Source organism: Bombina bombina, chromosome 6 (assembly GCF_027579735.1).
Source record: "Bombina bombina isolate aBomBom1 chromosome 6, aBomBom1.pri, whole genome shotgun sequence".
NCBI lineage: Eukaryota > Metazoa > Chordata > Amphibia > Anura > Bombinatoridae > Bombina > Bombina bombina.
In genome coordinates, this window is record NC_069504.1 from 665,554,222 (window position 1) to 665,571,713 (window position 17,492).

The 17,492-nt window shown below is 37.7% G+C and overlaps 1 protein-coding gene across 1 annotated transcript in view; it reads left to right on the forward strand.

Moving 5' to 3' along the window:
* The window catches only part of IL16 (interleukin 16), a 257,992-nt gene that overhangs the window by 133,759 nt on the left and 106,741 nt on the right, over positions 1-17,492 (forward strand). The window contains exons 7-9 of the mRNA XM_053717743.1: positions 531-670; positions 6,142-6,252; positions 14,904-15,018. Coding sequence (XP_053573718.1) covers positions 531-670; positions 6,142-6,252; positions 14,904-15,018 — 366 coding nt within the window. The remainder of the gene's footprint in view (positions 1-530; positions 671-6,141; positions 6,253-14,903; positions 15,019-17,492) is intronic.

The window sequence follows — 17,492 nt, forward strand, 5'->3', positions numbered from 1 at the left end:
ATGTTCAAAATCACGTATTCACATTAGTATAACAGAAGTGCTATGTAAAATATTAGATAATTAGCAGGCAATTAATAGATACCTATTTTTGGTAAAGAATCAGGAGTGTATACAGCAGTAGGTAATATCACACATACAGTCAGCAGATCCCTAAAAGCTGCCCTAGAATTTGCCCAAAACACAGATGTGATCCTTGGTATTTCTGAAGAATATTACATACGTGGCTATCCTAGTTTAACGTTACTCCTTGGTACTATTGAATAACGTTCTTGATTTATAAAATGAATAATCTGATGTATTTATGTTTTGTGTACACTAGAATAATACTAAGATATCCATTCTTATAAACAATATGGCCTACATATTTTAGCTAATATAAATATGAGTTTTGCTTATGAGCGGCTTCTCTTTTCAAAGATCTTGTGTGGGATTGTTGATAGAGTTTAGATTTGTATTGTTTGGCAAAGATAATATTAATAATATTTGCATTCCAGTTGTATTTTCTGTTACATGCTAGCTCTTTGATGTAGGTGTCAACCCATATTGGATTGGAGAAATAGACCCTCCGCTAACTAAAAAGCCGACTCTCTGCAGTGATAGTCAGCCAGCACATCTCCGTTGTAACTGGAAATCGCTGTCTCAGCAGCTGGACAATTCTGTAGGAGTTCAGGTATAATATATTACTATAGTTCTATGTGAAACGAATTAAAGAGACATTACATGATTTTTTTTCTTATATGTGTCAATCAATGCTTTGCATAAAGCCTGCATTCAAATGCTTTTAATCTATAATTTTCTTAGCGCAGTTGCATTGATTTGCAGTCCAGGGATACATCACTTGAAAAGCAAAAGCCCCTTAATTTTTTTTTTATTTGGGATAGATATAAATATAATCCTACAGATATCGAGCAATTAAATGCAGCATGTAATCTTAATTATATATTTTTTATGAAGTTTTAAACTGTGATTTAATCTCCCTTTAGCATTGAAGGTGCACATTAGCCCAAAGACATATGGGCAGAAAAATGTTTCAAGCTTGCTTTCAATTTAATCTACTGTTTAACTGTGGGAAATACAAAATAAAGAAGTGAATCTTGACACTTTTAACTTATCTCAGCAGTATAGCTGAAAACAGCAAATACCAACATAAGACATTAAATATAACAACAGAAGAACTATGAGGTGGATCAATATCTTGTCAATATTTTCAGCGAATATTGATTTAGGAACCTTAGCTGAAATTGTCAGCATGATTTTTTTTTTTAAACAAATTTTTATTGAGGTTCTTTACCAAACAAACAGGTATTGCTTTTCCATACATAGTAAAAAAGAAAATAAATTATTACAGAGTAAGCTGCCAAAACAAGGTCACACAGGTACATAGTATAATTAAATGACAGATTACCTATTAGATATAAACAATAAACTCTGTTCAAACATGAAACGTCAGCATGATTTTTAAGTGATCACAATCACAAATTTATTCTGCTGTTAAAACCCTTTAAAGGGATACTAAAACCAATTTTTTTTCTTTCATGATTCATATATAGAGCATGTAATTTTAAGCAACGTTCTAATTTACTCCTATTATCAAATTTTCTTTGTTCTATTGGTATCTTTATTTGAAAATCAGGAATGAAAGCTTAGGAGCCAGCTCATTTTAGGTTCAGCACCTTGGTATTGCTTGCTGATTGGTGGCTATGGCTAAATGTAGCCACTAGTCAGCAAGTGCTATACAGGGTGCTGAACAAAAAATAGGCCAGCTCTTAAGATTTCATGTCTGATTTTTCAAATATAGATACCAAGAGAACGAAGAAAAAATGATAATAGGAGTAAATTAGAAAGTTGCTTAAAATTGCAGGCTCTATCTGAATCATGAAAGAAAAAAATTGGGGTTAGTATCCCTTTAAATAGACACTAAATCAAAATCAAACTGTGATGATTCAGAAAGAGCATGTTATTTTAAATATATATATGCACACTTTCTGAGGCACCAGCTTCTTCTGAGCATGTGCAAACGTTCACATGAGTCTGTGATTGGCTGATGGCAAAATTTAACTTACACGTAAACAAATGCAAAAACCCAATATTGCTCGCACACATACGTTTGAGCTCCACTCGTAATCTGGCCCAATATATTTTGCTTGGCTGTGTTTATCTTTCACTTGCGCAATATATGGATTTGAGGGGTACATTTTTCAGAACCTATAAATTATACTTTACATTTTGATGCCCCTTAAAGTCTATGAAACATTTTGTAGATAAGTCATACAAGAAGCTTTCCTAGAAGACTGAATTAAACACCATTGCATTACAGCTCAATTGAGTTTGCTTCCTGTTATAAACAATTCCACTATATCAGATGAGCTACAGTTTGCTCAAATTATGTATGTAAGAAAAATCTGATTTAACTTTCAAAAGCCTTAAAAAAATATTTGTTCGGTATACTTTTTTGAAACAATTTTTTAGATACTATAACAAAATCAAAACATATGCATCCAAAGTGAAAACTATATACACATTTCATAAGCTTGCCTTTTGAGGTATATTTCATTTTTTTACTAAAGCAGGAAACTATCTTGTTTATTAACTTTTAAAGGGACAGTCTACACCAGAATTTTTATTGTTTTAAAAGATAGATAATCCCTTTATTACCCATTCCCCGGTTTTGCATAACCAACACTGTTATATTAATATACTTTTTACCTCTGTGATTACCTTGTATCTAAGCCGCTGCAAACTGCCCCATTATTTCAGTTCTTTTGACAGACTTGCATTTTAGCAAATCAGTGTTGACTCCTAGGTAAACTTCACGTGTGTGAGCACAATGCTGTCTATATGACACACATGAACTAACGCCCTCTAGTGGTGAAAAACTGTCAAAATGCCTTGAGATAAGAGGTCGAAGAAATTAGCATACAAACCTCTTAGGTTTACCTTTCAACTAAGAATAGCAAGAGAACAAAGCAAAATTGGTTATACAAGTAAATTGAAAAGTTGTTTAAAATTGCATGCCCTATCTGAATCATGAAAATTTATTTTGGACTAGACTGTCCCTTTAACCCCTTAATGACCGGACCATTTTTCAATTTTCTTACCCTTAATGACAATGGCTATTTTTACATTTCTGCAGTGTTTGTGTTTAGCTGTAATTTCCCTCTTACTCATTTACTGTACCCACACATATTATATACCGTTTTTCTCGCCATTAAATGGACTTTCTAAGGATACCATTATTTTCATCATATCTTATAATTTCCTATAAAAAAAAATATAAAATATGAGGAAAAAATTGAAAAAAACACACTTTTTCTAACTTTGACCCCCAAAATCTGTTACACATCTACAATCACCAAAAAAACACCTATGCTAAATAGTTTCTAAATTTTGTCCTGAGTTTAGAAATACCCAATGTTTACATGTTCTTTACTTTTTTTGCAAGTTATAGGGCCATAAATACAAGTAGCACTTTGCTATTTCCAAACAACTTTTTTTCAAAATTAGTGCTAGTTACATTGGAACCCTGATATCTGTCAGGAATACCTGAATATCCCTTGACATGTATATATTTTTTTTTAGAAGACAACCCAAAGTATTGATCTAGGCCCATTTTGGTATATTTCATGCCACCATTTTCACCGCCAAATGTCATCAAATAAAAAAAAAAGTTCACTTTTTCACAAATTTTGTCACAAACTTTAGGTTTCCCACTGAAATTATTTACAAACAGCTTCTGCAATTAAGGCACAAATGGTTGTAAATGCTTCTTTGGGATCCCCTTTGTTCAGAAATAGCAGACTTATATGGCTTTGGGGTTGCTTTTTGGTAAGTAGAAGGCCGCTAAATGCTGCTGCGCACCACACGTAAATTATGCCCAGCAGTTAAGGGGTTAAATTAGGTAGCTTGTAGGGAGCTTGCAGGGTTAATTTTAGCTTTAGGGTAGAGATCAGCCTCCCACCTGACACATCCCACCCCCTGATCCCTCCCAAACAGTTCTCTTCCCTCCCCCACCCCACAATTGTCCCCGCCATCTTAAGTACTGGCAGAAAGTCTGCCAGTACTAAATAAAAGGAGTTTTTCTTTTTTTTAATAAAAAAAAATAAAATGTTTTAGCTGTGATGGACTCCTGCCTTAGCCCCAACCTCCATGATCCCCCCCCCAGCTCTCTAACCCTCTCCCCCTACCTAATTGCCGCCATCTTGGGTACTGGCAGCTGTCTGCCAGTACCCAATTTGCCCCCCAAAAAAGTGGTTTTTTTATTATTTTTTATTTCCATTTTAATTTTTTCTGTAGTGTAGCAGCCCCCCACAATACCCCAACCCCCCTCCCCCTCCCAGATCCCTCATATATTTATTATTACTTTCCCCCCCCCCTCTTCCCACTCATTGGTGTCAGTGTGGGTAGGTAATCGCGCGCATGCGCGCGCACCCGCGCACGCGCAAGCGCGCCCCCGCACGCTCCCCGGCACCCGGCGTGCACATTGCACTAACAGGAGCCGGATGCCGGGTAGCGATGGGCCGCCCACCCGCCTCCCTGTTGCGCTCCCACCCACCAACGAACCGGCCGCATCGCTACCGGTGCAGAGAGGGCCACAGAGTGGCTCTCTCTGCATCGATGTTTCTAAAGGGTATTGCAGGATGCCTCAATATCGAGGCATCACTGCAATACCCTGAGAGCTGCTGGAAGCGATTGCGATCGCTTCCAGCACTCTCTTAGACAAGTGACGTACCAGGTACGTCCATTGTCACTAACTGCAAGTTTTTGCAGGACGTACCTGGTACGTCACTTGTCATTAAGGGGTTAAAGGGACAGTCTAGGCCAAAATAAACTTTCATGATTCAGATAGAGCATGTAATTTTAAACAATTTTCCAATTTACTTTTATCACCAATTTTGCTTTGTTCTCTTGGTATTCTTAGTTGAAAGCTTAACCTAGGAGATTTATATGCTAACTTCTTAGACCTTGAAGCCCACCTCTTTTCAGATTGCATTTTAACAGTTTTTCACCACTAGAGGGTGTTAGTTCACATATTTCATATAGATAACACTGTGCTCGTGCACGTGAAGTAATCTGGGAGCAGGCACTGATTGGCTAGACTGCAAGTCTGTCAAAAGAACTGAAAAAAGGGGCAGTTTGCAGAGGCTTAGATACAAGATAATCACAGAGGTTAAAAGTATATTATTATAACTGTGTTGGTTATGCAAAACTGGGAAATGGGTAATAAAGGGATTATCTATCTTTTAAAACAATAAAAATTCTGGTGTAGACTGTCCCTTTAACTGAGAATGTACCAAAAACTTTAATATTTTAAGGTTGTGAAGCAAACAGCTGTGAAATGCCTCGTGGAACAGGCCAGGATGGGGTTTACAAGTGCTCAAAGATGAAATAGAAGTTGAAAAGTCAAAAAATTATGCTAAAATCTGCTTCACTTATTGAATTAACCTAATGCATTATTTGTTGTAGTTATTGCAGTGAACAAAAAATGGAAAACAACACAATGGGCTGGATTTATCAAGTGTCGAGCGGACATGATTGGCAATAGGGAATCATGTCTGCTGGAGCTCGCTAAATGCGGACTGTGTATGCTTGTGCAATGCCGCCCATGCTCACTGACTGCTAATTAGCCGCTAGCAGGGACTGTCAATAATCCTGATTGGATCGGATCAGGATGATTTCAATCCGCCACCTTTTAGGTGAGACTTAAATGATGGGTCTCTAAAGCAGCATTCGCTGTGTAATAAATGGAGCCCAGTGAGCGTTTTAATATTTTTAATGGAATTTATAGGCCTCGATTTTGAATCGGAAAACCCAATGAAAAGCCCCATTTCATATTTTGCGTGTTTTTCCTAATGGATAGGAATAGCCGCTTTGCAATGCTCATGTGACATTCTTTGTTGAGTATTGTATGTCGTGTCAGCAATTAAAAAATGGATGAATTATTATTATCATTATTTGTATAAGTGCCAGCATGTCAGCAATAAAACAAAATGGATGGATCATATGAATAAAACCAGCCAAGTTCACTGTTAATACATTTAATTCACAAACATATCATGTATATTAGTAGAAAATATGCAACTGAATATTTAAATAATACAACTTTTGCCGTCTTCTCATATATTTTTTGTATGTATTTTACAGGGTGTATCTCGATCCTCACGTTCCCTGAGTTCAGCGCAGTTATTGAACATACGAAGCCCTTCACAGGCCTCTGTCATTTCCAATATCATTTTAATGAAAGGTCAGGGCAAGGTAATGTTGCCCATGTGGCATTAAGTATAAAGAAAAACTTATACAATACAAGTAACAAAGCAGACATGATCTAATATTACTAATAGAATACACAACATGTTTACAACTTTTCTAGGATTTTTAAAAGACTTAAAATGTCTGAGATTATATAAAAATTAAAACCTGTAAAACTGACAGAAATAGGAAAAAGGTGGTGACTTGTTGTTAATCAAATGGCCCTTAGACTTGCAGTACAAAAAGTTAACCAAAACTGCAGCCCAAATAGCTAAATAAAATGTTATCATATTTTTCAAAAAGTAAGTTTGTCCATTTTATTTGGTTCCTGTTTATATAGGTTTAAAGGTACACTTTACCCTAACATTTTCTTCCCTTTAATTTGCTACCAATAATCAATTTTACCTGCTGGAGTGTGTTAAATTGTTTACAAACAGATTGTTTTACTTTATTTTGACATGTGAAATAGCTGGTTTTGCCTGTGGTATCTCCAATCTATACTTTGTAAACATAGCCAGCAGAAGAAATAACACTCCTAGTAGGTGGTAGGAGAGATAAGTAATACAATATAAAATTTCCATTATTCTCTCTATGTATCGGCTTTGGTATAAACAGAGATATTATAAAGAAGCATGGGTGTGTACCGAAAGCGATCAAATAAGGAGAGATTTCACTGTAACCTCAACCCAATTTGATGGGATGTGGTTTTAAAGAAAATAACCAGCTATTTAATATACAAAAATAAGCAAAAACAAGCATTTTCCTATTTTATACTTTGCAGCTGGTATAACAAATCATTGGATACACATTAAGGGAAAAATATTTTACAGTATGCTGTCCCTTTAAATTAATATGCACACTAAAAACAAATGTGCAATATAAAATCAGTACATTTATTTCCAACATCTCCAGTAGATATTGTATATGCAGCAGAGGTCAAGTTCAGTTGAAACACATGGGAATGGAGTTCCTGCACAATTTTTGTAGGAGGAACTAAGTTCCCCCTGCACAGAGAGCAAAAATGTTTCAGTAAACACTGCTGCTGTTGGAGGGAGGGGCTGGAGCACATTCTGGTTAGAGGGATAGTGAGATCCTCTAGTAATGTGCAGTCACATTTCCTACACTACACTAAATCCAAATCTGTCAGTGGCTCTGCTGTGTGATCACCCCACATTGTGTAGCATACATAGTGCTTACATTTATGGGTGGCTTGTTCTGGGGTTAGCTCCCCTCAGCAGAAATAGGACTATTATACCTTAAGTGGGTGAGACTCTATGACAGAGGAGGATTCTCATGCCCAAAGACAACCATTCAAACCTTCATTGGTTTGAATTTGCTTTTATTAACCAAGGTAATACAGTGTGTGTGAGTGTATGTGTGTGTGTGTATATATATATATATATATATATATATATATATATATATATATATATACACACACAATATTAATTGTGAGGGGGAGTGGAAGTCTTGGTGAATTCCCACAAAATTTTGTGTAGTACTTAACCCCTGATATGCAGAATGTCTTATCTTAAAATATAACTAGATAGATTTTGCTTTCCTTTGTTTTTATTTTAGCTTGTCTTATTATAATTACAGCAATCTAGCCAGATTGTTAGACAGAGCAGATGGTTTACATTGTCTCTAATAGTAAATGTGCTAACACTGGTAAAAACTTCTAAGTTCTTATAAAACTATTTGTTTTCAAAATCTATGTTTCTTTATTTAAGTTTGAAAAAGGGAACCTAGAAATTTGCGAATTTGCAGAGGGGTTGTATATTTAAAGTTATGTGAATAGCAAAAACATTTTTTATACATTTTGAGCTCATTTGTAAACACATTTCACCTAGGTAGGATGTACCTAAAGACTAATACTTTCAGTGCAGTGATAGTAAATAGAAAATGTAACAAAACTTGACAAGAAGCTGGATAGTCTGGTGGTAGAATCAATGACATTCAGGTGTTTTGGTTTGATTTATGATTTAAATAGTAAAGTTTCAGAGTTTATACTGTAGTATCCAAAAATTCCAAAAATTAAACGTCTAGTTGTGTAAATTTTAGTATTTGATTTCTGCTTAATATATTCTTGGTTTAATTTCTTTTAGCAATTCCTTAGAGACAAGATGATAAATAAATTAGTTTTATACATATCTTTAAAAACATAAAAATTAAAACACATACAAAAGAAAAAAACATTCCATTAAACTCAGAAACTAAGTTCCCAAATAAACATATTAAAACAGATAAGTTTTTTGCCACCCAAGTCAAATGGAGCTACAACTAGTGATGTTGCAAACCTAAAATTTTTGGTTCGCGAACGGCGGACTCGAACTTCCGGTATTGTTCGCGAACCGCCATTGAATTCAATAGGCAGGCGAACTTTAAAACCTACAAGGACTCTTTCTGGCCACAATAGTGATGGAAAAGTTGTTTCAAGGGTACTAACACCTGGACTGTCGCATGCTGGAGGGGGATCCCTGGCAAAACTCCCATGGAAAATTACATAGTTTATGCAGAGTCTGCTTTTAAGCCATAATGGGCCTAAATCAACTAACATTCCCAAAGTGGCTGTCTCAAAACATCCCGGACAGAAGATAGATTGATAGATAGGATAGATAGATATACATAGATTGATAGTTAGATAGAATCGATAGAAGAGAAATAGATAGATTTGTTAGATATATAATTACCCTAATAAAGTCTAATAATTAAACATGCGTTCTTGGACCCAACTAGGTTGTGTTAAGTAGTACTGTTCATCGCACTTTCAGCCCTGTAACTCCCCCTATTGGTGGAGATCTATATGGCGGTTATGATTACCCTGACAAAGTATAACAACAAGACACGTGGTCTGGGACCCATGGTAATTTTGTTGTGTTAAGTAAAACTTTTCTTATCACTTGAATCCCTCTTACCCCCCCTTTTGTTGGAGCTCTATATGGCCTGCATGATTAGCCTGACAAAGTATAATAATAAAACATCTGGTCTTGGACCCATGGTAATTAGGTTGTGTTTAAGTAGTACTATTCTTATAACTGTAATCCCTGTTACTCCCCCTATCAAGGGAGGTCTATATGGCCTGCATGTTTACCCTGACAAAGTATAACATCAAGACACACGGTGTTGGACCCATGATAACTAGCTTGTGTTAATTAGTACTTTTCTTAGCACTTTAATCCCTGTCCCCCCCCTATCGGGGGTGTTCTATATGGCCTGCCAGATTACCCTGAAAAAATATAATAATAAGACATGCGGTCTGGTACCCATTTTAACTAGGTTGTGTTTTAAGTACTACCATTCTTAGCACTTTAATCTCTGTAACTCCCCCTATTTGGTGAGGTCTATACGGCCTGGATGATTACCCATACAAAATATAATAATAAGACATCTGCTCTTGGTCTGCGACCCATGGTAACTATGTTGTGTTAATTAGTAATGTCGCATTTTAATAGCTGTTACTCATACTCACCCTATCGGTGGAGGTCTATACAGGGAGTGCAGAATTATTAGGCAAGTTGTATTTTTGAGGATTAATTTTATTATTGAACAACAACCATGTTCTCAATGAACCCAAAAAACTCATTAATATCAAAGCTGAATAGTTTTGGAAGTAGTTTTTAGTTTGTTTTTAGTTATAGCTATTTATGGGGATATCTGTGTGTGCAGGTGACTATTACTGTGCATAATTATTAGGCAACTTAACAAAAAACAAATATATACCCATTTCAATTATTTATTTTTACCAGTGAAACCAATATAACATCTCAACATTCACAAATATACATTTCTGACATTCAAAAACAAAACAAAAAACAAATCAGTGACCAATATAGCCACCTTTCTTTGCAAGGACACTCAAAAGCCTGCCATCCATGGATTCTGTCAGTGTTTTGATCTGTTCACCATCAACATTGCGTGCAGTAGCAACCACAGCCTCCCAGACACTGTTCAGAGAGGTGTACTGTTTTCCCTCCTTGTAAATCTCACATTTGATGATGGACCACAGGTTCTCAATGGGGTTCAGATCAGGTGAACAAGGAGGCCATGTCATTAGATTTTCTTCTTTTATACCCTTTCTTGCCAGACACGCTGTGGAGTACTTGGACGCGTGTGATGGAGCATTGTCCTGCATGAAAATCATGTTTTTTCTTGAAGGATGCAGACTTCTTCCTGTACCACTGCTTGAAGAAGGTGTCTTCCAGAAACTGGCAGTAGGACTGGGAGTTGAGCTTGACTCCATCCTCAATCCAAAAAGGCCCCACAAGCTCATCTTTGATGAAACCAGCCCAAACCAGTACTCCACCTCCACCTTGCTGGTGTCTGAGTCGGACTGGAGCTCTCTGCCCTTTACCAATCCAGCCACGGGCCCATCCATCTGGCCCATCAAGACTCACTCTCATTTCATCAGTCCATTAAAACCTTAGAAAAATCAGTCTTGAGATATTTCTTGGCCCAGTCTTGACGTTTCAGCTTGTGTGTCTTGTTCAGTGGTGGTCGTCTTTCAGCCTTGGCCATGTCTCTGAGCATTGCACACCTTGTGCTTTTGGGCACTCCAGTGATGTTGCAGCTCTGAAATATGGCCAAACTGGTGGCAAGTGGCATCTTGGCAGCTGCATGCTTGACTTTTCTCAGTTCATGGGCAGTTATTTTGCGCCTTGGTTTTTCCACACGCTTCTTGCGACCCTGTTGACTATTTTGAATGAAACGCTTGATTGTTCGATGATCACGCTTCAGAAGCTTTGCAGTTTTAAGAGTGCTGCATCCCTCTGCAAGATATCTCACTATTTTTGACTTTTCTGAGCCTGTCAAGTCCTTCTTTTGACCCATTTTGCCAAAGGAAAGGAAGTTGCCTAATAATTATGCACACCTGATATAGGGTGTTGATGTCATTAGACCACACCCCTTCTTATTACAGAGATGCACATCACCTAATATGCTTAATTGGTAGTAGGCTTTCGAGCCCATACAGCTTGGAGTAAGACAACATGCATAAAGAGGATGATGTGGTCAAAATACTCATTTGCCTAATAATTCTGCACTCCCTGTATGGCCTGCATGATTACCCTTACAAAATATAATAACCAAACATATGCTCTGGGACCCATGGTAAGTAGGTTGTGTTAAGTAGTACTGTTCTTTGCAGTTTAATACCTGTTACAACACCAAATGGTGGCAGGTCTATCTGGCCTTCATGATTAGCTGCACCCAAACCCCCAAAAAAGCCGAGTGGTCTTAGACTAACACCCATGGCTAACTCGGTTGTTTCAATTAGTACTATTCTTAGCACTTTCATCCCTGTTACGGGTGGTCTACATGGCCATCATGATTAGCCGAACAAAATACTACAATCCAACCTTTGCTCAGTCTTCATAGGCCCTTCATTGGCTGTATTTTGATAGTACAGTTCTTATTATTTTTATAGCTGATACAACACCGAATGGTGGCAGCTCTATATGGCCTGCATGATTAGCCGCACCCAATACAAAAATAAATCCAAGCGGTCTTGTATTAACACCCATGGCTAACTCTGTTGTTTCAAGTAGTACTATTCTTAGCACTTTCATCTCATCATCCCTGTTACTTCCAGGACTCTCGGTGGTGGTCTACATGGCCATCATGATTAGCCTAACCAAATACTACAATCCAACCTTGGCTCAGTCTTCATAAGGCCCTTATTGGCTGTATTTTGGTAGTACTGTTCTTATTAGTTTAATACCTGATACAACACCGAATGGTGGCAGCTCTATATGACCTGCATGAATAGCCGCACCCAAAGCCAAAAAAAAGGAAAGCGGCACTAACACCCATGGCTAACTCTGTTGTTTCAAGTTCTACTATTCTTAGCTCTTTCATCTCATCCCTGTTACTTCCAGGACTCTCAGTGGTGGTGGTCTACATGCCATCATGATTACCCTCACCAAAATATAACAACAATACGTGCGTGCAGGGAACCATGGTAAGCTTACTTCCTTTTGCAAAATCGAGTATAACAGTTGAAGGCAGAGGTTCTGACCCTGCATTATGGCTGCACCTCTCCTTAAAAGAGGCATGCGTTACAGAGTCTGTGGGCATGTATGCAAAGAGCTGGCCTGCCTAAAAAGAGGAGCAAGGCTGTACAGGTTGTTCTCCTTCAGCCGTTTTATACGCTGTCCCACGGCCACGACCCTCAACAACCACAACAGAATGAAACACCACATATGCCATCCTTTTGAACAACAGAGTACAGGTATGGCATTGATTTTAGTTACACGGCGATATTTATTATGAACCATGAAATTGAAAACAAAAACATGATTGGACACCAAGTACAGTACAGGTCGTTCTCCTTGGTGTAAATAGTTGGCAAGACGGCCTGGCACAAAAGGCTGGCAGGCAGGAGGTAAATGCAATTCATGGACACTAGGAGACTGATTACTGACAGTCAAAACAGTGATGATTGACATTTTTTGCAATACTGTTAAAAGAAATATGATTGCTGGCAATTATTGGCTAGGTGGGCCTAGCACACAGCAGGCTGCAAGGCAGGAGGAAATTGCAATTCAATGGCACCAGCAAACTGAGGATTCACAACAACTATTACCATAAATTTTAATTTTTAATTATTAAGAATACTGTGACAACAAATATGATTGGTGTAAATATTTTTCAAGTAGGCCTGGCACACAGGCTTGGAAGGCAGTAGAAAAGTGCAATTCTAGGGCACGAGCAAACTGAGGATTAAGATCAACAATCAAAATTTGTTTTATTTTAATTAGTAACTATACTGTCTGTGACAACAATTATGATTGGTGTAAATAGTTGGCTAGACGGCCTGGCACAAAAGGCTGGCAGTGGCAGGCAGGAGGTAAATGCAATTCAATGGCACTAGGAGACTGAATATTTGCAGTCCAAAAATTATGATTTTTATTTTTTTATATACTGTTACAAGAATTATGATTGGTGCCACTAATTGGCTAGTTGGGCCTGGCACACAGGCTGGCAGATATGAGTCGTGGATGGTAGGTAGGGCAGCAATTTAACACAGTATGCTGTGTAAGTGACAAAAACACAGGCCTGATAGAAAATTAAGTTAGATTACACTAGCAAAATATTTTAAAATTTTAGATTTTAATATTAAAATTATGTTAAGAAGTGCAATGCACATATGACTCTATGAGTGGTCGCACTGGCTGGCTGCTACGTAGGGCAGCAATTAACAACAGTATGCTGTGTAAGTCAGATAGACAGTTAGACACAGGCCTGATAGAAAATAAAATTAGATTACACTAGCATAATGATTTAAAGACTTTTTTTGGCAATTTAAAGAAAAAGGTTAAGCACATACATATGAGTCGTGGCTGATAGCCTTGGAGGGGCAGCTATTAAAAACAGTAGGCTCTGTAAGTCAGATACACACACGCCTGATAGAAAATACTATTAGATTGCACTAGAAAAATGATTTAAATTATTTTTTTTTGGGGGGGGGGATTAAAAAAAGGTTAAACACATATGAGTCATGGCTCATAGACTAGGGAGGGCAGCAAGTAAACACAGTAGGCTCTGTATGTCAGCAAAACACACAGGCCGGATAGAAAATTATATTAGATTACACTATCAAACAAATTTAAACTTTTTTTTTTTATATATTAAAATTAAGGTGAAGAAGAATAGATATGAGTGCTGGGTGGCTGCCAGGCACAGACCAATTAACCAAAATACTGAAAAAAAATGAGGTATATTGATGCTGAGTGAGCCTGACAGACACAGGCCTGATAGTAAATGTACTTAGATTACACTAGCAAAATATTTTTATTTTTTTTTAAATTTAAAATAATGTTATAAACGGATATTAACACTGGTGGCTGTTGGTTGGCACAGAGCAATGAACCAGAGTATATGCTGTGTGACACTGGCCTGATAGAAAATGAAAACAAATTACACTAGCAAAATAATTAAATTTTTTGGTTAGTTAAATTTAAACTAATGTTGTTAGGGAGATATCAGTGGTGGCAGTAATCACAGCATATGCTGTGAGCCTTAAACACACAGCCTGAAAGCCAGGCAAATGCTAATAAAAAAAAACAAAAAAAACGGCACGAAATATAGCCCTAAAAAGGGCTTTTTGGGGTGCTGTGCTTGCAGCAGAGATGAGTGGAGTCCTTCTGGACTGTAGTGGACACTAAATACACTAGCCTAGCTATGTTTTTCCTATTAATGTCAGGAGCAAAAACACAACAAGTCCTCTCATTAAGAAAGCAAGGTCGTTATGAGTCTAAAATGGCGGATTCCGAGTAGCTGGAAGGGTCTGTGAGGGAGTGTCTGATGTTGATTGGCTCTAATGTGTCAGGCGGCTGTGACATAAAGGGTCAAAGTTTCCTCAATGATGACACATAGGGGCGGATCGAACATCGCCATGTGTTCGCCCGCGAACGCGAACAAGCTATGTTCCGCTGTGAACCGTTCGCCGGACGAACAGTTCGGGACATCACTAGCTACAACCTGCAGGTGTACACATTTTGGTGCTCATCCATCCTGGCCAGAGCGGCTTAAGAGGATATTCAACAATATTTAAGCTTTTGTTAAAGCCCAAAACATTTTTATCACAGTTTTTCTTTTCCTTTTAATAACATTTCTGTGTAACAATTATTATTGTTGAAAACAACTTATTGTGTTTTTAGGGTTTAGGATTCAGTATTGTTGGAGGAAAGGACAGCATATATGGTCCAGTTGGCATCTACGTGAAAACTATTTTTCCAGGTGGAGCAGCTGCTGCTGATGGAAGGTTACAAGAAGGTAACATCTCTTAAATGTGTTTTATTAATATATTTAGCTTCTCTTGGTGCCCGATGATCTGAAGGTCTCTGGGCTGGCAGGAATATTATATATTATTATTATTATAGAATAGAATGCTCGCCAGTACTTCTATTTCCCTGGTGGAATGCTCTAAAGCCACTTTTTATCCTGAAAACAGGGTGTCTCGCTAAGGGGCGTATACTGCATTTTTGTTTGGAGAAGAGATGCATAGATTACACAAAGGCACAATAAAATTTGTAATTCAAAAATCTTTTAAAATGAATAACTGAACCATTCACACAAAAATACGCAGGACATTTTTTTATTGTTGAGGTGCATAAAAAATCATAACACAGTACTTCAACAAAAATTGATTGTATTTTATCAAAAACGTAAAATTTGTATGTAAATGACACAGAAATAAATCATATTAAATATGCACAACATAAATCGTAATTTAAGTACTCTTGGAGCGTTAAGGGATTTATCACAGGTGTTTGCGCTTGTCAGGTTTACCGCTGGTATTACGAGATGAAAGTAAACGCGATCTCTAAAGCGCAATCGCGATTTACTCTATAATGATTACCGCGTCCTCAGAGTACTGGTTAACTGTTTTACTAAACTAAAAAGTGTCACTTCAAAAATACATTACAAAGTACACTTACACTCATAACACTGTCTAATAAAAAATATTCTAAAAATTGCACACAAAAGTTACAAAGGCTCAAAGATATGAGGTCTCAGGTGTTAGAGAAAAAAAAAAAGGCAGACAAAGGGCTTTAACATAGAGATAAATACATATACATCTCTAAAATGTTTGTGTATATATATATATATATATATATATATATATATATATATATATATATATATATATATATATATATATATGTGTGTGAATATGAGCCCTTTGCAGTCAAGTAGATATTTATAAAATATTCATATTTTATAAAGTGTTATACTGTGTATTTACTGTAAATATTTTACATTCCAATGTTCTGCACAAAGCAGAATATGTTCTATGTAATAATAAATACATACTCCAGCACATGAGGGGCGCGATCCGATATACGGCCCAGGTTTTGGCGCAAGCGTGGAAACCTGCGCCATCCGTAGTTTCAGCTCGCACAGTGAGCTATCTCATATACGGCGCCGGCAATTGCTAAAGTGCCGTAAGTCTGACAAACTAGCGATGTCCAGAAATCTGCGTAAGTACAAATTTCTGGCGTCGCCAGTGATTTACGGCACTTTAGAAACTGCCGCCGTCTAAAAAAACTGACTAAAATACTAAATCTCCTGTTACTGTCTAACACGCCTCCCAAACATAGTCCGACACGTATACCCCTCTATCCGCAATCCCCCCTCTCACTCCTAACAATAAATGTATTAACCCCTAAACCGCCGCTCCCGGACCCCGCCGCCACCTATATTAACTATATTACCCCCTAATCTGAGCCCCCTACACTGCTGCCACCTATATTATATATATTAATCCCTAATCTAATCCCCCTACACCGCCGCCAGCTATATTAAATGTCTAACCCCCTAATGTGATCCCCCTACACCGCCGCCAGCTACATTAAAATGATTACCCCCTAATATGATCCCCCTACACCGCCGCCAGCTACATTAAATGTCTAAACCCCTAATATGATCCCCCTACCCCGCCGCCATCTACATTAAAATGATTACCCCCTAATGTGAACCCCCTACCCCGCCGCCACCTATTTTAACTACATTACCCCATTATGTGAGCCCCCTACCCCGCCGCCACCTATTTTAACTACATGAACCCCTAATGTGAGCCCCCTACCCCGCCGCCACCTATTTTAACTACATGAACCCCTAATGTGAGCCCCCTACCCCGCCGCCACCTATTTTAACTACATGAACCCCTAATGTGAGTCCCCTACCCCGTCGCCACCTATATTATATGTACTACCCCCTAATCTGACCCCCTTACACCATCGCCACTTATATTAAAATTATTAACCCCTAATCTAATCCCCCTACACTGCCGCCACCTATATTAAAATTATTAACCCCTAATCTGAGCCCCCTACATCGCCACCACCTATATTAAAATTATTAACCCCTGATCTGAGCCCCCTACACCGCCACCACCTATATTAAATATATTAACCACTAAACCTAAGTCTAACCCTAACACCCCCTAACTTAATTATTATTAAAATAAATCTAAATAATATTAATAATATTAACTAAATTATTCCTATTTAAATCTAAATACTTACCTATAAAATAAACCCTAAGGCCTAGATTTGGAGTTTGGCGGTAGAAGGGCTGTTAACGCTCCGCGGGCTTTTTTATGGCCGCACCATAAATTTAACTCTGGTATCGAGAGTTCAAACAAATGCTGCGTTAGGCTCCAAAAAAGGAGCGTAGAGCATTTTTACCGCAAATGCAACTCTCGATACCAGAGTTGCTTACGGACGCGGCCAGCCTCAAAAACG